Source organism: Myxine glutinosa, chromosome 2, assembly GCF_964187855.1.
Source record: "Myxine glutinosa chromosome 2, kmMyxGlut1.1, whole genome shotgun sequence".
Taxonomy (NCBI): domain Eukaryota; kingdom Metazoa; phylum Chordata; class Myxini; order Myxiniformes; family Myxinidae; genus Myxine; species Myxine glutinosa.
In genome coordinates, this window is record NC_136262.1 from 36,094,303 (window position 1) to 36,119,150 (window position 24,848).

At 45.1% G+C, this 24,848-nt stretch overlaps 2 protein-coding genes across 4 annotated transcripts in view; one reads left to right on the forward strand and one right to left on the reverse strand.

Annotated features, from left to right (window-relative positions):
- On the forward strand, positions 1-11,452 carry LDAH (lipid droplet associated hydrolase). 2 transcript variants are annotated; one of them, XM_068108348.2, is made up of 9 exons: positions 1-297; positions 1,641-1,677; positions 2,353-2,441; positions 5,586-5,798; positions 5,905-6,039; positions 6,818-6,981; positions 7,186-7,435; positions 9,610-9,692; positions 9,837-11,452. In XM_068108348.2, exons 4-9 carry the CDS (start codon positions 5,624-5,626, stop codon positions 10,125-10,127), a joined length of 1,098 nt encoding a protein of 365 aa, XP_067964449.2. In that variant the 5' UTR covers positions 1-297; positions 1,641-1,677; positions 2,353-2,441; positions 5,586-5,623; the 3' UTR covers positions 10,128-11,452. The 2 variants fall into 2 exon arrangements, with proteins under 2 accessions (XP_067964449.2, XP_067964450.2); XM_068108349.2 differs by lacking the exon at positions 1,641-1,677 and having other exon boundaries at positions 9-297.
- Positions 9,270-24,848, reverse strand: part of C2H8orf76 (chromosome 2 C8orf76 homolog) — a 24,535-nt gene continuing 8,956 nt past the window's right edge. For both annotated transcript variants that reach the window (XM_068108347.2, XM_068108346.2), the window contains one exon: positions 9,270-12,342. In XM_068108347.2, coding sequence (XP_067964448.1) covers positions 12,148-12,342 — 195 coding nt within the window. In that variant the 3' untranslated portion in view covers positions 9,270-12,147. The remainder of the gene's footprint in view (positions 12,343-24,848) is intronic.

Consider the following 24,848-nt stretch of genomic DNA (forward strand, 5'->3'; position numbering starts at 1 on the left):
GATTGAATAATGTTCCGGGAATTAAAACAGCATTCTTCTTCTTCTTCTCCCCCAGCTTTGCCCGAATGGCCGAATGTGTTGCAATCTTTCGATTCGGTCGTTATTTTGAGGTCTCGGTCCAGCGAGGCACGTGAGGGTACTAAAACCGTAAAAACACTAACATACCATCCCACCCTCCCACCGACGCCGCTGTCAGTGTCACCTACCGACCTTTGATTACGGCGGATGAGCGGCCTTGCTTGAGTTTTGGACTTTAAATTTACCTGGATTGTGCGTCAGTGACCATACACCATACAGGTATAATGTAAACTTTTAAACCATTTAGCTTCGTTCATTTTGAATGCTTTTTTTTCATCGTGTCGAAAGGTCACAACCCGGTTGGTTTGGCGTGTGCACTTTTCGAGCGTGCCGTGAGCGGCGTCGCCCCGACTTGCGCAGGCACTGTGCTCGACAAGAGTAACAAACCAGGAGTGTGCACCATTACCAATCAGCTAGCTATCGCTCGCCAAGCCGGCCGTTCCTTATGAAGTTTGGGGGGTTTGGGGGATTCAGGGGGTAACCCCCCTCCTCCCCTCTTGGAAACCCCATGATCTGAAATTGAAAAATCAAAGACAAAGCGATGAGCATGGGACATAGTAAGCTGCAAGTAATGGGGTTGGGTTAGGTCGAGGATTAATGTGGGCAGAAAAGATTGCAGGTAGGGATGGGGGATGACACTCTTCCCTTCAGAACCTCAAGCAGGTGGTGAGAAGAGCAGCATTGAGCAACTCCAGGAAGGTGCTTCCACAAATAGGAGAAAAATGTTGAGGTGTGCGCTCAGCCTGGATTTTAGGAGTTTGAACAGAAGGGGGTTACTGGAAGATTGTGTGCATCCTGGAGTTCATGGGTATGATCAGAGCAGGTGGAGCTGAACCAGAAGAGATGGCGTTAAAAATAGAGGCAAACGACGTGCCTGCAATGCGAGAACAACAGCCAACAGGCCATGTGCTTCATCCTCTATTTTGGAGATGCCAATAGTGTTGAGAGCTTTAGATTTTACAGAATCCACGAGACAGACGTGATGCTGGTGCGCCAGCCCAGAGGGGAGAGCAGTGCTTCATGCTTTTTTTTTTACGGCCTAGCCCGTAGAGCAATGCCGTCTGGAACGTCTGTCCGTCCAGTGTATGTATGTATGTATATGTATATGTATGTATGTATATCCCTCACAAACGTCCACCAATCAGAGCTGAGGATCTGGTCACATGACAGGGGGACAGCATTCAGTAATCATTACAGTTGCATATTTCACGAAAAGGAAATATAATAACCTGTGGAACGTTTTGAGGTTCCAGGGGATGTTTTAAGGTAGGTACGTTTCAGAAATTCCTTGATACAATTATGATTTTGAAATGCAGTCGACACAGGCCTTGCTCCCGAATCTGGAAGTGAACAGATGATGGTTCGCTGTTTTGATATTTCAATACAATCATGATTTAACATTATATTTTGACATACAGTATTAACACTATGGTATTAATTTGTGATTGTAATAATGAATGACGCTGTTTGGAATGTAAATATAGAAATATTGAGTTTAAAGCAGAATGAGGAAATGACGCAAGGGTTTCTGTCTGTGACATTCGCGGATTCCCCATTTGCAGATTCGCCATTGACTGGATATGGCAACATTCAGACGAGGTACGTCTTTTGTGTCAGTCCTTCACAAACCCGCTGCTAATGCCTGACGTTCGACTGAATGCGGCACAGGAATGTGGAATTTATTGAAAAAAAATAAATTAAAACTTAAATTATTTGCTGACTGCCAACTGGTATCACCACCCAGGTCATACTATCCTCTTAAATTAAAGTATCAAACAAGCCCGGCTACACCATTGTTAGGCCATCCGTCTTGTTTTAAACGTAAGCAGTCAGTTTCATGGGCTGGCAGGATGGCCGAGATGTATGCACACTTGCCAGTGAACTGTCTCGCCTGGGTTTGAATCCCGGCTGAGCTATAAACTGTCATCCTGGTGTTTCACAGGCAGATAATAAATTTATCAAGATGTATGCTGTCCATCAGATGGACGTTAAACTGGGTGTCCCATCTGCCAGCATTAGGTGGTGGACGTTAAAAATCCCACGGTTTCCTTCGCAAAGAGTAGGTGAGCTATCTCTTGCACCATGAACAAATTCAAATTCCTCCTCTAACCCACAGGGAGCACCACATCAGTGGCACAGCTTCGCCTCCAGAAAATGATGCTACCCGCAGTCATGTGCCGAATACAATTAGTTTCATGAAAGCATGTGATTCTGGTTGAAATTGATGCATCAGGAAGTCAGGGGTCATTTGTTGATCAATCTTTGCCTCCCTAGAATACCAAAAAATTGAGCTATGCTGAAAACATCATGGCGTTCCTTTTATGTGGCTTCTGACTGAAAACCCTGACACCTTGCATTACCAGGTACTGTATATTGTTTTACAAGCTTTTTGATAATTATTCTGCATGTACCAGGCGGGCATGGTGTTGGTGTCCTGTTTTCTGAGGAGTTTGTAGACAGTGTGGTGTGTGTGACTAGAGTGAGTGATAGGTTGATGATGGTGAAAATGATGATTGGAAAGCTCTTGGTGAACGTCATCTCGGGATATGCTCCGCAGGTCGGTTGGAGCGATGAAGAGAAGGACCAGTTCTGGTGTGTGAAAGATGAGGAAGTTGTTGTGGTAGGAGGAGACTTAAATTGACATGTGGGAAGGAGTGTAGATGGTTTTGAGGGAGTCCATGGGGGTTACGGATATTGTGTGAGGAATGGAGAAGGTGAAAGGATTTTGGAGTTTGCTGATGGAGCTGGTTTGTTGATTTGTAATACTCAGTTCCAAAAAGCGGATAAGCTTGCTACGTACACGTCAGGTGGGTCGACGGCAAACGTTGACTACCTGATGCAGATAGGGGAACCTCCGGGACACAACGGTGATCCCGGGGGAGGAGGCTGTTTACTTCGGGTGGAGGAGGAGGTAGTTTCACAGCACCACTTGGTTGTCTGCGACATAAGGGTGAAAGGTGCGAGGAGAGCTCGGCGGGTGAAGTACCAACCGAGAATGAAGGTGTGGAGGTTGAAAGAGGTGACAGTGAGGGAGGCATTAAAAGCGAGGCTGAGTATGGTCGAGGATAATGTGGTTGAGCTTGAAAGTGGTTGGATGTCAATGAAAGATAGTCTGTTGGGAGCCGTTGGTGAGGTATGTGGATGGACAAAAGGACCACCGAGGCACTCGGAAACATGGTGTTGGGATGATGAAGTTGGAAAGAGGATTGACGAGAAGAGGAAAAAGTTCAAGGAGTGGCAGAAGGCGAAGGGTACGGGGGCAGAAGAGGCAGAGCATGAAAGTTATAAGGCAGCTAAGAAGGCTGCAAAGAAAGAGGTAGCAAAGGCGCAGGAGGCATGCAGGAAAATGTTCGGAGAACGCTTGGATTTGGAAGAGGGTCAGAGCGGTATTCAGGATTGCAAAGCAGATAGCGAAAGAGAGGTGTGATGTGATGGGGGTGAGTTGCTTGAAGGATGAAGTGGGAAAAATCGTTGTGGTACCCAGATGGAATTAAAGGAAGATGGAAGAGATATATGGAAATGCTGTTGAATGCAGAGAATGAAAGGGACGGCAACAGATAGAGTAACCCAGTTTTAGGACCGGCAGAGAAGATAACCGAGAAGGAAGTTGAGGAAGCGATAAAAGCAATGAAGAGTAGAAAAGTGGTAGGGCCGATGGGAGTTGTGGGAGATATGTTGAAGGCAGCAGGAAATTGGGGTGTGAAGAGAATGACAGAGATCTGTAATCTGGTGGTGAAAGAAGGCCGCATTCCAGTGGATTGAGAACCGAGTACCCTCGTCCCTCTATTCAAGAGGAAAGGTGACCCTCCGGTCTGTGGCTCGTATCGAGCGATAAAGTTATTGGAGCATGGAATGAAGGTATTGCAAAGGGTGTTGGAGAGGAGGATAAGGAAGAAAGTGAAGATCGACGAAATGCAGTTTGGATTTATGCCAGGAAGAGGAACGACAGACGCACTTTTTATTGTAAGGCAGTTGCAGAAGAAGTACATCAAGAAGAGGAAGAAGTTGTTTCTTGGGTTTGTTGATCTGGAGAAAGCATTTGATAGGGTTCCACATGAAGTAGTGGCATGGGCATTGAGGAAGTTAGGAGTGGAGGAATGGTTGATCAGAGTAGTGATGGCAATGTACGAGAGAGTGCGTACAGCTGTAAGAACGAAGGACGGGAACAGTGGTGAGTTTGAGGTGAAGGTGGGAGTGCATCAGGGGTTGGTACTAAGTCCACTACTATTTGTAGCTGTGATGGAGGTGCTGGCTCGGAACGTAAAGGACGGTTTACCATGGGAGTTGTTGTATGCAGATGATCTGGTGTTGATGCGGAGAGTATGGATGGACTGAAGGAGAAGATTAACAAGTGGAAGGAATGTATAGAGGCGAAAGGTCTGAAGGTGAATATCAGAAAGACGAAGGTGATGGCAAGTGGTAAAGCATGTGGTGAGGTGGAAAGAATTGGGAAGTGGCCGTGTGCTGTGTGCAGGAAGGGTGTCGGACTGTCGGAGTGAACTCCATTCAATGTACAATGTGCGCTGAGTGGGTTCATCGAAAATGTAGTGCTCTGAGAGGGTCATTAACCAGTGTGGCAGCTACATTCAAGTGTAAGGTGTGCATAGAGGGAGTTGTAGATGGAGGAAATGTTGAGTTGGATCTTGGAGACGGCATGAAGCTGGAAGGTGTGAAAACATTTTGCTACCTCGGAGACATGCTGAATGGAGAAGGTGGATCAGACTCGGCGACGGTTGCTAAAGTGAGATGTGCATGGAAGAAGTTTTGGGAACTGAGTGGCGTGTCCTTGAAGCTGAAGGGAAAGGTGTATGCTGCATGTGTGAGAAGTGCTGTGATTTATGGGAGCGAGACATGGGTAATGAACTTGGAGCAGCAACGAAGGTTGGAAAGGGTGGAAATGCGAATGGTTTGGTGGATGTGCGGAGTATCATTGAGAGAGAGAGGAAGACAAATGATGAATTGCGAAATATGATGGGAATATAGCCTGTAAAGGACGAGGAAGACCGAGAAAGACTTGGCTAAAAGTGGTGGAAGAAGAAATGCAGGCAAGGGGGTTAACAAGGGGAGATGCAGAAGATTGGGCAAAATGGAGAAGATTGTCATGGGGCCCGCAAGGCTAACCCCTCCCCTCCCCCCAAACCCCCCTGCCTCACCCCAGCTCCAGCAGGGAAAATGGCATTAAAATGCCTGTTGTTGTTTGTTGTATGTAACAACCATGAATTGATATTGTATTCTACCATACCAGTCATAATTGAGCATAATTACCTCCGCCACCTAAGGTGGACAAAGGTTATGTTTTCAGGCCTGTTTGTCTGTGAGCAGGATATCTCAAAAAGTTATCGACGGATTCAGAGAAAACTTGGTGGATGAGTTGGTTGGGCGACACGAACAAGCTGATTAGATTTTGGTTCAGGTCCAAATCCAGTCTATCAGTGGGATGCAAAACGTATACGGTTCAGCCTGGTTTGTAATGTAATGTATCGTCTTCACTGCATTACCTTCCCCAGGGATTTTGAAAAGTCACTCAACCTCCTATTTAGCTGAAATGTCATCCCAAGCAACAGAAAAGACAGATTCCAGGTCACTTCAGCCTGGTCCGGTGCCCATTTGCGAGTTCATATTCTGTAACGGGGCTGCCACTGAGCTCATTAAGTTTGGTTGCATTGAGCTTCGCCATGCAGTTCCAAGTGCTTTGTCCACACTTTTTCTCATAATTCCCGGTACGTTGGTACTTTCACTGGAATTAAATTAGGTACCATCTACATGGTACGTTTGCAAGAACGGTGGAATTGTTTTTTATTTTTTTCCTTTCCTTCTTCGTTGCAGGAAATCCAGGTGTTGTTCAGTACTACAGGCCATTCTTAACAGCCCTTTACCAGGCATTTAAGGGTCGCTACCCTGTGTGGGCGATCGGCCATGCCGGGCACTGTGATCCCCCACGAGGCATGCCAATGTCAGATGGTGAGTATCTACAAGGTTCTGAAATCTTGAAGTTTTACACAAGTCGTTGGAAATGAATGAATGAATGAATGATCGTTTTAAGGCCATTTTCCCCGCTAGAGCGGGGGTTAGCCTTGCGGGCCCCATGACAATCATGGTTCCCTGTTTGAAGCAATGTTTTTATGGCCGGATGCCCTTCTTGACGCCAACCCTTGGTCACGCTCTTACGATGCGCAGGGATACGGTGTACCTATTCTAAATCGGGGTACACACACGTTGGAAATATTGGGGTTTTTTTTAAACCAGAGGTCAAATATATTGGAAGAGAAAAACACCATGGTATAAGCCAACCAGTTGACAATGGAGGAACATGCAGACAACTGGTATAAATGATAGACAACATAAAGCGACTGTCAAACAGCACAATGACAGGCAGATGGAATGACAGACAAAGTTACGGGTTGATGAAGAGGAAAACTCGGTGAGAATGGAAAAGGTCATGGATCAAAATGGAAGACAACACAAGATGGTAGCGCATCTCAAAAGACCGCAAGGAAGGGCAAGACTGAATGGATGTGAGGAGCTAAATCCACAAATGGGAGAATTGAGGAAGAGGGAGGCATCTAAAAGTTAAAAATTTTTACCTTCCAATAATTCTTATGAAGTCAAAAGGTATTTTTTATATTTTATTTCTTGCTATTCCAGGAATGTTGATGAAAAAAGTGACATCTTAATTTTGGGTTACATGCAGCAAACCCTCCTTTGACTACGCTGCTGACCCAGCTGCCTGCTTTTCCAGGTCCAAAGAAAGACCATGATATTTTTGGACTGGAAGGGCAGATTGATCACAAAATTGCCTTCCTTCATGAACAAGTTGACCCTTCTGTAAGGGTAGTTCTCATTGGCCACTCCATTGGTTGTTACGTCATCTTGGAGATGATGAAGCGTGAGCCACGACTGAAGGCAAGTTGATGCTTCACAGATCAGTTGAGAATCTACTAATCTGAAGTTGAGAATCTACGAATAATGCCATTGGTGGATTTCAATGATTAAAATTGGAGTGGATGGATGAAAGTTGCACACCGAATAGTTTTCAGTAGATGTGATTGTTAACTGCACATCCCAATAGTACTCAAGATGAAGTATAGCTTTGTGCTGTGTGTGCAGGTTGCTAAAGCTGTGCTGCTCTTTCCCACCATTGAGCGAATGTCTACGAGTCCTCAGGGCCGGTATCTCTCACCTGTGCTGTGCAATCTTCGTTATCTTTTATACCCTTCCATTGCCATACTGTCTCTACTGCCCAAGCACCTGAAGTCGATGCTCACCTACTGGGCATTCCGCTGCTTTTCACTGGGTGGTGTTCCTGATTCGAATTTTGTGAAGGCCTCCCTTTCCCTCTTCAATGTTCATTGTGTTGGTAATTCAAACATTTCTACTGTCATTTCTTACCATTAATAATAATATAATATGTGAGTTCCCTTGCAAGGAACTTTGATGCAGGAGGAGGCCATGAGACCCATGAAGCCTGCATTAGTGTTGCCAATTTATGGTTGTTTGTCCATGCTTTATCCTTTTTATATCCTGAGCGTCAAGCAAGGAAGGGCACATACCATTCCTAAAGTCTTTGGTATGACTTCTGGGGTCGGGTTTGAACCACAGACCTCCCAAGACTCAGAGCGGACACTCTAACCATTACGCCACCGAGTCAGGTTGAATTGGAATTCTGAATTTGGTCAAAGATGCATGGATGTACCTGTAGCACAAGTATGTAGAAAAGGGAGAGATCATAACGTGATTGGGTAAGAAAGCAGAAGGAGCACGGCCAGAAGAGAGCTGGTGAAAGATTGCAACATGACAAACTTGCATCTGGTGAGTGAGAAATGGAGATGGTTCCAGTGCCCATTTGCGAGTTCGTATTATATTGCAGAATATGAACTTGCAAATAGCCATTGGACTTGGTCTTCTGTCCTTGGATGGCATTGGCACAGAGGGCCTAATAATCCAAGGCCTCAATGGAGTTGCAGGGGGTGGAGGGGATTGATCCCAGATTGCCATCTTTATGAATGCTGGCATTTAAGAGGAAGAGCATGTGAGAGAAGTCTCTTCAAAGTAGCATGGAAGAAATGTGGTAGCCAGCCCTGAAAGAGTTTGACCATAATATATACCATAAGGTTGACTCACATATTTTATTCTCCTGCAGAAAAAAATCGACATGGTCTCTGCAACTTGGAGCCATTGTCTACTTGTGAATTTTCGATTTTGTCTTCATCTAATCTATGATATTCTGCTTCTTACAGGTTCTTCAAGGTTTCCAGTTTAAGACCTTTGCCTTTTCTCAGACAGAGTTACGGCAATGCGTTTTATCAAATGACTATGCTTACCGCTGTCAGAAACGAGGTGTGTCTGATGTTGAGTGTTAGTCCTTCTTCTTCAAGGCTAAATTAAGAAATGTGGTTGGAGGGATGAGAAAGTCAGGTGCTGCATAAAAAAACGAGGGGTGAAAGATCAAAATGTAGAGACCAAAGGCAATTGTACCATTAAGAGCTTATAATAACAGACACAAAAGGGCAGTATGTACTGTTTGCTGATGGATGGAGAGGAGAATGTTGAGAGTCCAAGGCACAGATCAGTCCGTGGAAGAGATGGTGGACTGTATGCCAGACCAATTGCCTGATTAAAAGGTGGTGCTTTGGCAATTCCTTGAAGACAACCAAAGATGAAGACATATTCAAGAGGACCTGATCTGAGGAGTCGAGAGGAGCCAACCAAGAGTAGAGGGGAAAGGAGGAGTTTGAGTGGAAGTTAGAGACATGATCATATTTACGGAAAACAGGAGCAATTACAAGAAATATTGGGAATATGACCGATTGAGTAAGACTGGCAGTATTGCAAAAGGACTTTGCTGCATCACCATGAACCATGGTTTTATAACTGATTCAAAGCCAGTGGGAATGGTGACAATTAGTCACTGCAGATTACAAACAGACTTGGGTTGAAAGGATATGAGGTATTTGAAAGTAGGGCCAATGTAAATGGGCCTTCTAAACATGGTTCCCCTCACTGGGAGGATGAGATGGTAGAACGAGCGCATACACACACACACACACACACACACACACACACACACACACACACACACACACACACACACACACACACACACACACACGCTCAGGCAGGTGCCTGGATAGAGGAAGAAATTAGCTCACAAATGAAACTTTTACCTTCATAATTGACACTTTTGTTTTCAGTAATGTGGAGAATTTGTTTAATGATAAATTACATTGTCATCACAGCAGTGCTGAAATACATCCATCCAAAATGCTAACTTTTTATAGAACAAGGTTGTTGCATCATTTGAAGTTTGTTGCACAACACCACCAATGGCTGCAGGCTTAATAAACTCTATTTTGGCTTGGCTGCCTATTACGTCGTAACCACAATCTCCATCCTTCAATGGGAATTTAATGTTAACAAGGGATGAGATTCAAAATGGAGAATATGAGAACTATAGGTTCAAATGTAAGGTCAAACTGCTTAACGTCTGTAGGAAGGCACTAACGTATTGTGGTGATCTGTGTATGGTTTCAGCAAACGGCATGTTCATGGCAAGTCAGGAAATGACGACGGTGTTGCAACGAGATGACGAGACCATTAAAAAACACCTGCACAAGGTAAGGGGGCCTGATGTTTACATAAATGGCACAAAATGCAAAAAATTATGTTTTACACATTCAGAAACTTTTCCTTTGGGATGAAGCCTGCATTAAAGTGTCGAATCTTTGACTTCCAATCCCTTTGCACCAATACACCTTCAGCTGCTGTTTTATTATGGCACCAATGATCAGTGGTGCCCAAAGACTTATTATGACGACTTGCACCGAGACTACCCATGTGGAGACATCCGCCTTTGTACGAAGGGAATGAAACATGCGTTTGTCCTCGATGCCAGTGTCGAGATGGCTTGGCTTGTACATGGCTGGATGGAACACATTGTCTCTCAAACCCAAGGTGTGGAAGAAAAAAAACTGGTCTTAAAAGCTGCAGTTCATTGCAATAAACGAGATATAAATACTGTTTGCACAGGAAAGGGTGAGGACGGGGAATAGGTTGTACATAAGTGTAATTTCCAGGAAATGGCGTCGAGTTTTGTGCTTTCCGCTTCATTTTTGTAGGCCAGGGCATTGTAACCATATGCCTGAGGCTACATGCCAATCAGTAAGAGCTGTAAGGAATCTCATAAGCCTGTGCCTCCCATCTACACCCTGTCCCATCATTTTTATGATTAAAAACACCCCGATCTCCAAACCCCACTATCTGTAACTGCCAATCCGTTTCAGGTTGGCTTGGCAGGTGTGGAATTTGAAAGAATTATTTATTAAGTTGTATGGACATTGTGTCTGGCAGTGTGAAACTCTGCCCTGCAGGGTAGTGAAAGGACAAGAAGTAGAAGAACAGAGAATAATAAGATAAGATGAAGGTGAGCTCGTGTTGGTTGGATACGAATGGAAAATGAGACGGGAGAGCGGGACCAATTGTCACAGAGCACATGTCCACCGCTGGCTGACCCATGCCAATTTCCCCTGCTTCTTTTCTTCTGACCTGGCTTCAGGTTTATTTTATTCCTTTGCAAATCCTATCTTTCCCTACCTATCCTTTGTTGTTGCCAGGTTTGTGGAAATCGTTCGAAGATCGACACGAAGATGATTACGCGTTTTGTGTTTGTCTTGTTGAGGTTAGTACCCAAGTCATCAAGTATGATTGCCAGACTCGGCAATGGTTGCTGGAGTGAGATGTGCATGGAAGAAGTTTCGGGAACTGAGTGGCGTGCTGATGAGGAGGGGAGTGTCGTTGAAGCTGAAGGGAAAGGTGTACGCTGCATGTGTGAGAAGTGTTATGATTTATGGGAGCGAGACATGGGTAATGAATGTAGAGCAGCAACGAAGGCCGGAAAGGGTGGAAATGCGAATGGTTCGATGGATGTGTGGAGTATCGTTGAGAGAGAGGAAGACAAATGACGAATTGCAAAAAATGATGGGAATAGAGCCTGTGATTGATGTTGTGAAGAGGAACAGGTTGAGATGGTTTGGTCATGTGTTGAGGAAGGATGAAAGTGACTGGTTGAGAAGAGTGATGGAAATGAATGTAGAAGGAAGTAGAGGACGGGGAAGACCGAGAAATACTTGGCTAAAGATGGTGGAAGAAGAAATGCGGGCAAGGGGGTTAACAAGGAGAGATGCAGAAAATAGGGCAAGATGGAGAAGATCGTCATGGGGACCGCAAGGCTAACCCCCGCTCTAGCAGGGAAAATGGCCTTAAAATGCATGTTGTTGTTATTGTATTGTATAGTATAGTCATTTACTGTCTTGCTGTGCTTTGTTTTTAATTTTACCATTTTTGATTATTAAACTTTAATAAAGCAATAGTGTCGGAACATCTCTTCCTTCTATCAAGTTGTTATGTCAGCAGGCAGTGGTTGGGAAAAGGACGGGACTATTTCCAATGTGTGGCTTCACAGGACTATCAGCCAATCACCATTCACCTATCCAGGGCCACATTCTACATGTACAGGGTGGGTGAGCAAGAGTGCTCAAAACAATACATTTTCAATCTCTGATTTCTGTCACTCATGAAAGAAGTAGAGATTCATTTTTATGATTGTACATCTTAAAAACTGTTTTAGCATGAAATAGCACAAGCAACTTTGCCATACATTGGTGTTCACATCCACAATTATTTTAAACTCTAAAAACATTAATGTTATAAATTAGTTTTTTGTTCATAATAAAATATTTAACGCTGGCATGATAGTTGAGAGGTATGCACACTCACCTGTGAGCTATAGAGCCCGGGTTCGAATCTCAACCCCGCCATAACCTTTCATCCTGCTGTTTCGCATAGTGTGAGGCATTGGTGTGTGTGCCGTCCATCAGAGGCATCTGCCAGCAATGGCCAGTAAACGTTGAAGATGCCACACTATCTTTCACGAAGATTTGGCAAGTTATAGCCAACACCCTGAACAAATAATGTTTCCCGAACTGACTGCTGGGGAGGCAACGGCAAACCACCCACCATAACCGTTGCCAAAAGACTGCTTCAGTAGCCCCGACACTCTACAAAGAGTATGGTTCATTGATGATCAAAATGTTGATGCTTTGAATTCATGTCCAACTCCATGTTGCAGACGCTGCATCTATTACCAAGTGGCAGCAATTTCTGGAACCACTTTAAATGGAACTCACGTACGCTGCAAGGTTTGGGCACAGTCTCTGTTGCATCAATGTCCTTGCTTTCTTTCTGCCAGCCAAGGTCCATGGACATAACCTGTAAAAAAACAAAAATACACCTTTATCAAGATTGCGCCGTTTATGCAGTGTCTTATACACCACCTTATTTAACATGTCGAAGTACTGCTAAACGGAAGTGTTTTTGAAAGTGGCAAAAGGGCGATTTGTGTTTCACTGTGTTCAAGTAAATAATTCAATTTAAACTAGAACCGCACTCAGTAGAGCGCATACCTCTGCCAGGATAAACAGTTTACGTTTTATATCCCACTGATAGGCCAGATCTGCATCCGGACCTGAACCAAAATTTTCAAATCGGCTTGTTCTTGCCACCTAACCAACTCATCCGCCTCGTTTTGTCATATCTTGTCCCCAACGATTTGAGATATGCTATATGTCGTTTTTGGCCCCATCTCTCAATGGCGAAGAATCACTTGAAAAATTATAAAATTCGCATAACCAGATTTGGATCTTAACCAAAATCTAATCAATTTGTCTTTGTCACACACCTAACCTGTCCACAAATTTCGTCCCAATCCGGCCACAACTTTGAGATATCCTGCTCAACCAAACAAACAGACAGACATGGTTGAAAACATTACCCTCTGTCCGCCAAAGGTGGTGGAAGTAATAAAATAGAGACAAGGTCGTAAAAGAAACTATGCATACTTCGACATCGCAACATCGACCGATATGCCTTCGCCCACATTAATTATTTGCTTACTCTAACTTTTGACGTAAAATCTCAAGACCATTTGAGCTCAATATCTAATCTGTACATATGTATCATGGTACATGTACTTAGTTTAATTCAAATCCCATAGCCAATGGTATCACATTAACACGAGTTTCCATGTGATCTCTGACCCGTGACCTTTCAGGAACAAATAATCTATCATGGATGGATGCACTGACGGAGGTTTGTACATACTTGCACCAAGTTTGATTGAAATCCCTTCAGCTGTTCTTAAGTATCACATTTTTACCTGACATGACCTATGACCTCTTGATGCCAAAATATAATCGGTTCATCTTCACGTCATAATATTGTCGTGTTCCTGGTAATTAAAATCTTTCCAAGGAACGGATAGCCGAACAAGCTGTTACTCCGAGGCATTCAGTCGAATGGCGGAGTTAATACGCATAGGGAGCGAACGCGGGAGAAACCGGAGCCTTACCTGAATAGCTTCCACCCGACGTCTTCACACCTGGATAAAGTAACTCAAACGAAAACGGATTTAAAATATACATATACAGTATATAATATATACATATACAGTATATATATATACCGGTGTGTACCCCGGTTTAGAATAGGTACACCGTATCCCTGCGTGTCGTAAGAGGCGACTAAAGGGGTTGGCGTCAGGAAGGGCATCCGGCCATGAAAACATTGCCTCAAAAAGAGAACCATGACAATTACGACGACATATGGGCAGGGTTACAGCCCGAAGTACCCCGTGGGGGACCCCACTCCCTCTTGTCAAAACTCAAGGTGGGGAACCCGATCGAAGCAAGGGTGGAAATCATTCCATTTATGACGACGAAACGTCTGATGCCTGATGTGCAGATCGGTTTCTGAAGTTTGGGACATGGAATGTAAGGACAATGACAGGGAGATCAGGAGAAGTGGTGGAACTATTGGTCAGAAGAAGAGTGGACATATGTTGTGTGCAGGAGACGAGATGGAAGGGAAGTGGTGTGAGAATGGTGAAGGGTAGGCAGGGACAGAAATACAAGTTTGTGTGGCAAGGGTGCCCGGAGGGCGTGAATGGTGTTGGTGTCCTGTTTTCTGAGGAGTGTGTAGACAGTGTGGCGAGTGTGACTAGAGTGAGTGAAAGGTTGATGATGGTGAAAATGATGATTGGAAAGCTCTTGGTGAACATTATCTCGGGATATGCTCCGCAGGTTGGTCGGAGCGATGAAGAGAAGGACAAGTTTTGGTGTGCTATAGAGAAGCTGATGGAAAACGTGAAAGATGAGGAAGTTGTTGTGGTAGGAGGAGACCTAAATGGACATGTGGGAAGGAGTATGGACGGTTTTGAACGAGTTCATGGGGGTTACGGATATGGTGTGAGAAATGGAGAAGGTGAAAGGATATTGGAGTCTGCTGATGGAGCTGATTTGTTGATTTGTAATACCCAGTTCCAGAAAGAGGATAATAAGCTTGTTACATACACATCAGGTGGGTCGACGACAACCGTTGACAATCTGCTGGTGCGTAGGCGAGATAGGGGGCACCTCCGGGACACAAAGGTGATCCCGGGGGAGGAGGCTGTTTCACAGCACCACTTGGTTGTCTGCGACATAAGGGTGAAAGGTGCGAGGAGAGCTCGGCGGGTGAAGTACCAACCGAGAATGAAGGTGTGGAGGTTGAAAGAGGTGACAGTGAGGGAGGCATTAAAAGAGAGGCTGAGTATGGTAGATTGGTAGAGGATGATGTGATTGAGCTTGAAAGTGGTTGGATGTCAATGAAAGATAGTCTGTTGGGAGCCGTTGGTGAGGTATGTGGATGGACAAAAGGACCACCGAGGCACTCGGAAACATGGTGGTGGGATGATGAAATTGGAAAGAAGATTGACGAGAAGAGGAAAAAGTTCAAGGAGTGGCAGAAGGCGAAGGGTATGGGGGCAGAAAAGGCAGAGCATGAAAGTTATAAGGCAGCCAAGAAGGCTGCAAACAAAGAGGTAGCAAAGGCACAGGAGGCATGTAGGAAAATGTTCGGAGAACGCTTGGATTTGGAAGAGGGTCAGAGAGCGGTATTCAGGATTGCAAAGCAGATAGCGAAAGAGAGGTGTGATGTGATGGGGGTGAGTTGCTTGAAGGATGAAGTGGGACAAATCGTTGTGGACCCAGATGGAATTAAAGGAAGATGGAAGAGATATATGGAAATACTGTTGAATGCAGAGAATGAATGGGATGGCAACATAGAGAGTAACCCAGTTTTAGGACCGACAGAGAAGATAACTGAGAAGAAAGTTGAGGAAGCGATAAAAGCAATGAAGAGTAGAAAAGCGGGAGGGCCGACGGGAGTTGTGGGAGATATGTTGAAGGCAGCGGGAAATTGGGGTGTGAAGAGAATGACAGAGATCTGCAATCTGGTGGTGAAAGAAGGCCGCATTCCAGTGGATTGGGAACTGAGTACCCTCGTCCCTCTATGCAAAGGGAAAGGTGACCTGCTGGAGTGTGGCTCGTATCGAGCGATAAAGTTATTGGAGCATGGAATGAAGGTATTGGAAAGGGTGTTGGAGAGGAGGATAAGGAAGAAAGTGAAGATTGACGAAATGCAGTTTGGATTTATGCCAGGAAGAGGAACGACAGACACGCTTTTTATTGTGAGGCAGTTGCAGGAGAAGTATATGGAGAAGAGGAAGAAGTTGTTTCTTGGGTTTGTTGATCTGGAGAAAGCATTTGATAGGGTTCCACGTGAAGTAGTGACATGGGCATTGAGGAAGTTAGGAGTGGAGGAATGGTTGATCAGAGTAGTGATGGCAATGTAGAAAAGAGCGCGCACAGCTGTAAGGACGAAGGACGGGAACAGTGGTGAGTTTGAGGTGAAGGTGGGAGTGCATCAGGGGTCGGTACTAAGTCCACTACTATTTGTAGCTGTGATGGAGGTGCTGGCTCAGAACGTAAAGGAGGGTTTACCATGGGAGTTGTTGAATGCAGATGATCTGGTGTTGATTGCAGAAAGTATGGATGGACTGAAGGAGAAGATGAACAAGTGGAAGGAATGTATGGAGACAAAAGGTCTGAAGGTGAATATCGGAAAAACGAAGGTGATGGCAAGTGGTAAAGCATGTGGTGAGGTGGAAAGAACTGGGAAATGGCCGTGTGCTGTGTGCAGGAAGGGTGTCGGAGTGAATTCCATTCAATGTACAATGTGCGCTGAGTGGGTTCATCAAAAATGTAGTGGTTTGAGAGGGTCATTAACCAGTGTGGCAGCTACATTCAAGTGTAAGGTGTGCACAGAGGGAGCTGCAGATGGAGGAAATGTTGAGTTGGATCTTGGAGATGGCGTGAAGCTGGAAGGTGTGAAAACATTTTGTTACCTCGGAGACATGCTGAATGGAGAAGATGGATCAGACTCGGCAACGGTTCCTCGAGTGAGATGTGCATGGAAGAAGTTTCGGGAACTGAATGGCGTGCTGACGAGGAGGGGAGTGTCGTTGAAGCTGAAGGGAAAGGTGTATGCTGCATGTGTGAGAAGTGTTATGATTTATGGGAGTGAGACATGGGTAATGAACGTAGAGCAGCAACGAAGGCTGGAAAGGGTGGAAATGCGAATGGTTCGGTGGATGTGTGGAGTATCGTTGAGAGAGAGGAAGACAAATGATGAATTGCGAAAGATGATGGGAATAGAGCCTGTGATGGATGCTGTGAAGAGAAACAGGTTGAGATGGTTTGGTCATGTGTTGAGGAAGGATGAAAGTGACTGGTTGAGAAGAGTGATGGAAATGAATGTAGAAGGAAGTAGAGGACTGGGAAGACCGAGAAAGACTTGGCTAAAGATGGTCGAAGAAGAAATGCGGGGAAGGGGGTTAACAAGGGGAGATGCAGAAAATAGGGCAAAATGGAGAAGATTGCCATGGGAACCGCAAGGCTAACCCCTGCTCTTGCGGGGAAAATGGCCTTAAAATGCCTGTTGTTGTTGTTGTTGTTGTGTGTGTATATATATATATATTCATTTATTAATTGTGTTCATTACTCATTAAAAAATATGACTAAAATGTGTTTGCAGTGTTCTTTAAGGTTTAGCGATATATACTTTCGCGAGTTATTTACTCAAGTTTTATGGTGTTTGTCTTCATTTTAAGGCTTTTTTTTTTTTGGGGGGGATACAAGATCGAGGCTCGTGAAAGAGCTAAAAGGCATTCCGCCCGGTTTACGTCAAAAACCGAGTTATGTCACGGCTTATGGAACCAATTAATGACGTAGGCCGGGGTATTACTGTATATATATATATTGTTGCGGTTTTTAGAACCCTCCACTTTGTAAATATCTGTAATATTCCCTTATAAATAATCCCCTGTAAATATTCCCATTTTTGTGTAAAAAGGTCAAAGGTCACACCCTAGTTAGGTCATATTGGAACACGTCGGACCCCATAGGCTTCTTCTTTAGTTATCTCATTAGTATGTGTTCTAGTTAAGGATCTGTTCCCAATTGTTGAATCTGCGTTGCATTAATCAAATAACCTAGGCCCCTTCAATTACCCCCAATCTCTCTCTCTCCAAAGTGCCAGTAGCACCTACAGACGGGGGTTTTCCTTCCCAATGCTCTCACATAATCTTATTGCCGTCGTCGCTGCCTTAGCGCTCGCTCCAAACACCATTGAACATGCGGTCGGCTCGAGGAAAGAAGGGGCGGAGCCACGGGAAGAGGTGTGGCCTCGCCCACGAGCCGTCGAGGGTGAAGCCAGTGAGCCCTCGCTGACCAGCCAGGGCTGAGGTGAGCTCGTTAGTGGGTATAGCCCTATGAAGGTGGCTTGATTTCGACGCGCGATGATATAAGCACGAGCGCGAAGCCCTTTGACGGACTGCACCGGGGGATGCTGATTGTAACGGACTGTGCCGGAGGATGCTGATTGTGAACGAACTGCGCGGGGAGTGCTCGATTGATTGTCACGTTGCTGGAGCAACCTGCGCGAGGGTACCCTCTGAGACGAACGTTGGGCGAGAGAGAGTTGGCACGAAGATTACGTACGCGGCATCCCAGTCCCCCGCATAATTATAAGGTCCGGTCACGCGCCAACGACACCAGCTGCCTGCCATTCTTCACGGCGGACCCGGAGCCTGGAACCATCTGCTTGGACCCTTCTCTTCCTTCCCACCACCACCACCCCATTCGTGTAAGTGTGTTTGTATTGTCCTGGGCGTGTTATATAAGAGTGTATAAGGTTGCCCTGTGTCCTTTTATTTCCTTCTTTTGTATATTCTTGCCTTTCGTTTCTTCTTTTAGTGTAGTTAATAAATCATATTTGTTCTTTCCTTACCTTTTGGTTTCCTCTCGTCCGATCGTCTTTGTCTTTTCCCCATTGAGTACCTGTGGCACGATTAGAACCGCTCAGAATCGGGTTAGTTTTATTGCTAACGGCTCGAGCTTCGGATTGCTAAACCGCTCGGCAATCTTCCATCTTGTCCGTGGCTCGAGCAGAAGTATCGTCCTGCTTTGCGGAGAGGTTGGCAAAGGTATCTGGGAACCCGTTGACCAGTCACCCTGGTCAATCTCAACCCCGCAAAGGGGCGCGATATCTTCTAGGACTCGGACGGCCAGCTTAATAGACGAGGGGATTAAACCTCCCTCGGTAAGGGGAGCGCCGTAATTCGATATTCGCAACAATATATTGTTGTGGATATGAGAATGGTTTGTTTTTTTTGTTGTTGTGTAAATTGTTGTAAAATATCGCCCTCCTTACTCCAGTGTTGTATAAAGGTCAAAGGGCGTTCCCGTAGTTAATTCCATAAAGCATACACGAAGGACACCATATATCCCTGTTCAGTAGTTTATTTCCTTATTCTGTGTATTAGGTTAAGGCTTTGTCTTCCATTAATTAATACTTCATTGCACCGAATTCAAATAGATAGATCCCCTTTCATTCCCATTCCCAAAACCTCCACTGCCAACTGCATTTGCCGCCATTACGGCGTGGTCAGCTCGGGGAAGAAGGGCGTGCCCGCCCATCGTCATCAAGGGCGGAGCCAGAGGGCCGTGCCGACCAATCAGGGCCGAGGCGAGCTGACCGATGGGCGTGTCCTGGACACCAGCGGCTTGATCGCCTGAGGCGCTATAAAGCGCGCGCGCGAAAGCCGAGAAGTTGTTGGACTAAGCAAGAGAGGGAGAGGTGAATTACAAGAGTTGCGCCAAAGGTTCCAAGAAGGAGTTGCGCCAGAGGTTCCAAGAAAGAGTTGCGCCAGAGAGGTTCCAAGAAAGAGTTGAGCCAGAGAACCAGCAGCTTTGGGCTCCACAAGCAGCGTTGACTCCACCAGGCAGCTTCGACCCGTTACCCCGCGGGAACCAGATTGCGGTGGCATCGGTGGCCATCGAGGTCCAGCCCGACGTCCCGTGCGGCATCAAGCCCGAACCATCTGCCCCAGCTGAACCTTCCCATTCCTCCTTCGAGCATTCATTCCTGCCTTTCCATCCTTCTTGTGTACGTGAGTTTGTTTTGTTTGTTCTGTCCCTGGGTTAAGTTAAGCTTGTATAGTTAAGCTAGTATTTTCACTGTGTCACCTGCTTTTTCCATTTTCCCTGTATATAACCTTGACTGCTCCTTTTGCTATAGTGTGTGTAAATAATAAATCCTGTTATTCTTCTGTACGTCTTCTTCTTCCTCTTTACATTCGGTCGCTTTAGAGGTTTCCATATTGAATATCTGTGGCGCGATTTTGGCCAACGTCCAGGAATCGGGTTAGTCGGGGTAACTGTTCGGGCGCGGCGGCCATCCGCTCGGCCAATCAACATCCTAGCCGTGTCCGTAACAATATATACCACCTTTAGAGGCCATTTTTCCCCGCAGAGCATGAGTTGGCCTTTTTTCGGGCACCGTGGTCCCCTTTTTGAAGCAATGTTTTATGGCCGGATGCCCTTCCTGCCGCCAACCCTGTTAGTTGCCTCTTGCGACACACAGGGAATTACCAGTGAACTGGTACTCAATTTGCCGACCTCGGAATGATGACAGGCTGAGTCAACCCCCCTAGCATTAATTCAGCGATTGACCGGGATTCGAACCCAGGATATAAGGATCCCAAGCCAGCACCCTAACCGCTAAGCCAACACCAGGCTAATGTACAAAAAATGTACAAAAATAAACAGGTTTATTTAATAAAATGCCGGTACAAAGAAAACGCACGAAAAAACTAAATTCCTAAATTGGGACGTCCCACAAACAGACTCGAAAACAGACGATGGGATAAAATAACTAAAAATAAATATGCGTCTGTGTGCACTTAACTCAACTTGGCCGGTGGGGTCTCATCCGTCCGTGAAACGGGTCCCAGAGGTCCGTGCGCAGGAACACACGCCTTGGCGCGAAGTCCGTGCACGGAACCAGGCCTCAAAGCGCCCTTGTTCACTCGGTCGCGCTCGTGGGCACGAAACAGGCCTTACGCCCGAAGCGAACGGCAGGCGTGCAGCCCGCTCTTCCACACCGTGCTCGTCCACCCACCCACTGCACGGAGAACCGCAGTTCCCGGGCCGTGGCTTTCGCCTCCCCACCACAAGCAAGTTCTCGGAACACTGCCGGTCGGCGATGAGCTTCCTTGAGCCAAAGAGCAAAGTCCCCCATTCATTCAAGGTCCAGTGCGACCGTTCGCTATTGGCTTCAGAACGACAAGGCACAAGAGACTAAATGTCGGTCAGAGCGTTCTGAACTCTCCATGCGTAAGAGGACAAAATGTCAGGAACACAGTCTTTTGTTCCTCAGGCTCTGACGTCATCTCAATACATCTCCGTCCCGACCCTATCAGCGAGTTCCATCTTACCCGCCCTTTCTGTCAATCAAACCCTGCCCAATCACGGCTCCTCGGGGCGTGGCCTCACAGATCTTTCGTCCTGTGTGCTTCCAAAGTCAGGGTTATCAGCGGCAGTGCTTCATGCCCGACTTCCGGTGGTTTTATTAATTAGGGGTGTTTAATGGGCGATTTTGGCTGTTGTCTATGGTGTGGTGCCAAAAGGGACATAGGAATAAAGTACAGAGGTAACGACATACAGGGCATAAATTACCCATAATCCCTGAACTAATTAACATACCCCACTCCTCCCATGGGGACGAAAAATGGCCTCTAAAGGTGGGTTTTTTTATTTATTTATTTATTTTTATTTTTACTCCTCCCATGGGGACGAAGATACACTTAACCTGAACACACGGAGCTGACTTATTTACATCAAGGTTTCTACACAACATTCGGAGCACCGACCAACACATTTTACCTGGTTCTAAGGTAATCATTGTCTACCCCCTAAAAAACGTAACAATATATACTCATACCAAGTTTGGTCAAAATCCCATCACTTTGTTCATAAGTTAGCGTGCTGACAGTATTTCATTTAACAGAACCTCTGCCTTTGACCCCTTGGCCCCATAATCTAATAAGTTAACCTTTGCATCATTATACATACTTGTACCAAAGTTTGACTTGGATCCCTTCAGCCGTTCTTAAGTTATCGCGTACGGACGGACAGCCGGATGGACAACCCAAAAACATAATGCCTCTGGAAACTTCATCAGCCGAGGCATAACAATGTAAGTTTTCCGGTGTTCATGCAGTATTTTCGACACTATCTTATTTAACACGTTACATTAGTTCTTCGTGCCTGTTGTACGTGTCCTTTATGACGTTCTTAAAAACAGTAAGTTGCCTGTTTGGAATGATTTTCAAGTTTGTTTGCTTGCTCGGCAGACAAAAAAAAAATTATCTCACTCCTCTGCACGTGTGCAACTCAAACTCAGAGCCAAAGTATTGCGAGACTCCAGGTTTGTTTTCCGATTCATGTTCTGATTCGTGCTCAAAATATAACATTCGATTTAAATAAAATTAGTCCTTGAGCCAGACCCCAAAAAGTCTTTTTTTTTTTTTTTTAAATACAACATCGAGGCTCGTGTAAGAGCTAACATTAATGACAAAAACAAACGGACGGACACATAAGACAAAATAAAGGGAGCGGTAGACAAGATGGGGAGAGAGGGGTAAGCACACAAGTACAACATTTGAGAGCAGGGACATCGGGAGATCTGTGGGAGGGAGAGGGCTTGGGGGGAGGAGGCGTGGGAAGGGGGGAGGGGGGAGAAGTATAAAACACAAGGACACTGCAACGACTTCCAGGAAAGAAGTCGGATTTCAGAAAAGTGGATCTGGGGTGAATTAACAGGGGTAGAAGAGATCAAGGTTTTGGATGGGGGAAGACAAGAGATGGTGGTGAACAGCGGAAGCCTCTCCTCAGTGAAAGACACATGAAAGCCCGCTTGGAGTTTGCAAAAAAGCACCTAAAGGACTCTCAGACTGTGAGAAACAAGATTCTGTGGTCTTATGAAACCAAGATTGAACTGTTTGGCTTCCGTCTGGCCACTCTGCCATAAAGCCCAGATCGGTGGAGTGTTGCAGTGATGGTTGTCCTTCTGGAAGTTTCTCCCATCTCCACACAGGATCTCTGGAGCTCAGCCAGATTGACCATCGGGTTCTGGGTCACCTCTTACCAAGGCCCTTCTCCCCCGATTGCTCAGTTTGGCTGGGCCGCCAGCTCTAGGAAGAGTCCTGGGAGTTCCAAACTTCTTCCATTTAAGAATTATGGAGGCCACTGTGCTCTTGGGAACCTTCAATACAGCAGATATTTTTTTGTAGGCTTCCCCAGATCTGTGCCGCGACACAATCCTGTCTCTGAGCTCTGTAGGCAGTTCCTTCGACCTCATGGCTTGGTTTTTGCTCTGATGTGCATTGTCAGCTGTGAGACCTTATATAGACAGGTGTGTGCCTTTCCAAATCATATCCAATCAATTGAATTTACCACAGGTGGACTCCAATCAAGGTGTAGAAACATCTCAAAGATGATCAAGAGAAATGGGAGACACCTGAGCTAAATTTCAAGTGTCATAGCAAAGGGTATGAATACTTATGTCAATGTGATATTTCAGTTTTATCTTTTTAATAAATTTGCAAAACTTTCTAAAATCCTGTTTTCTCTTTGTCATTATGGGGTATTGCGTGTAGATTGATGAGGGAAAAAATGAATTTAAACGATTTCAGCATAAGGCTGCAACATAACAAAATGTGAAAAAGTGAAGGGGTCTGAATACTTTCTGAATGCACTGTATACTTGAAGGAATGATTCAGAAGTCATCGTCCTCATCATCACATGGCTCATCTTTGGCAGAAATGTCATCACTCTCAACAGCTGTTTGCTGATTGTCACAGGTGCTGAGTTTGCACATTTCCATGCAATTGAGGCCACTGGCCATGCCTACATATTTGGGTAGCTTGCAGCTTTTGGGACAAGTACAAGACAGTAGCTCCAGCACAGCTTGAAGTGTGGGTTATCTGTCCATCCAGTCTACTGCCAGCTGTACATGTCCATCCTGAGTCTCCCAGCCAGCACCAGCCTCTCCCAATTGGACTAGGTACCTTTGGGTTCTTCTACAGACCCACCTTCCAGATGGCAGCTTGAACGGCCCATAGTGTATGCTTGCACAAACAATCTTTGGAAGGTGGCAGTTGCTGTCTTGCTGTCTCTCGATGTCACATTTTTGGCACAGAATAGGTAATATCTCAATCGTTCATTTTGTTCCACCAGATTTAGCTTCATACTTAATCTCTTCATACTTCATACTTAATTTCGTGAATTTCTCCAACTTAATTATGAGCTTGTCACTAACATCCCATTTCTTTCCCAACTGGGTGAAAGCGTTCTGTATCTCGATGTTGGTACTGATGATTTTGAGTGCACTTCGTTTTCCTATGCCTGAAAACGTGCTGACTGTATCACATCCTGTAGAGCACGCATGCTAATGAGAGGCTGACAAACATGTGTGCCAACTGACTTTGCTATTTTCCCGATGTCTATTCCTCTGGCACATGCTTTCGTGCCACATTTCTGGAATAATGTGGCCTGTATGTTATACTGAAATTCGAAATACGTGATGAATACATGATGTTTTTGGGACAAATGATTGATGAACGATGCTATTTGGGTGCATGATGTTTTTGAATAATTAAATATAAACTATACGACTGAAAAAAAAATCATTTTGAGCGGCTTTGGGGCACTTATTTCTATAACATTTGAAAATTCATTGTGGCCATTATATTTATCATGAGTGCATAGTTTTTATACCATTGTATGAGGAATTTAATATCCTTGCCAAGAAGATGGAAATATTTGGTAAAAATATGTGTATACATTCTTTATACACCATAAACTGACAATGATCCTACCTATTTTGGGTGAAAAATCTGTTACGGGCAACCTTAGGGGTCAGATTGTATATTGAGTGATAAAACAGAGAAAGCAAAGGGCTACACAATGCTATCACACATTTGCAATCTCTCGGAACACTGGCCTTGCTAAAAATCACAATTAGCCTTGTTTCTTCTGACTGATACTGACCAACACCATTGGCTCAACCCTAGCTTTGTGTGCGTGGGGAAAAAATGTATACACCTGAGAGGCATTACAAAGCATGTGGGTAGACCTAATAATTACTCAGGGATGCCTTGTCTGCAAGAGAATTTCTCCAGAGTGCACCGCATATTCGTGCGGATGGCAACCACTTGATAGCATGCAACCACACCCATGTGGTTACCGCTCATCACTCACGATCTGACAGCAAGCGGTTAATGTCGGTCTGTATGCTTTGATGGGATGCAATACTTCACAGGTTATGAAACAGGATTCCTTTTAAATGAGCCTTTCAGGCAAACCCAATTGTTGGTGCGGCAAAATGGCAGCGACACAAGGAAGTTCTAAAGAAATAAATAATATATTATTTATAAGAAATAAATAATAAATTTCTTCTTAAGAAATAAATAATATATTCGTTAGAACAGGGATATT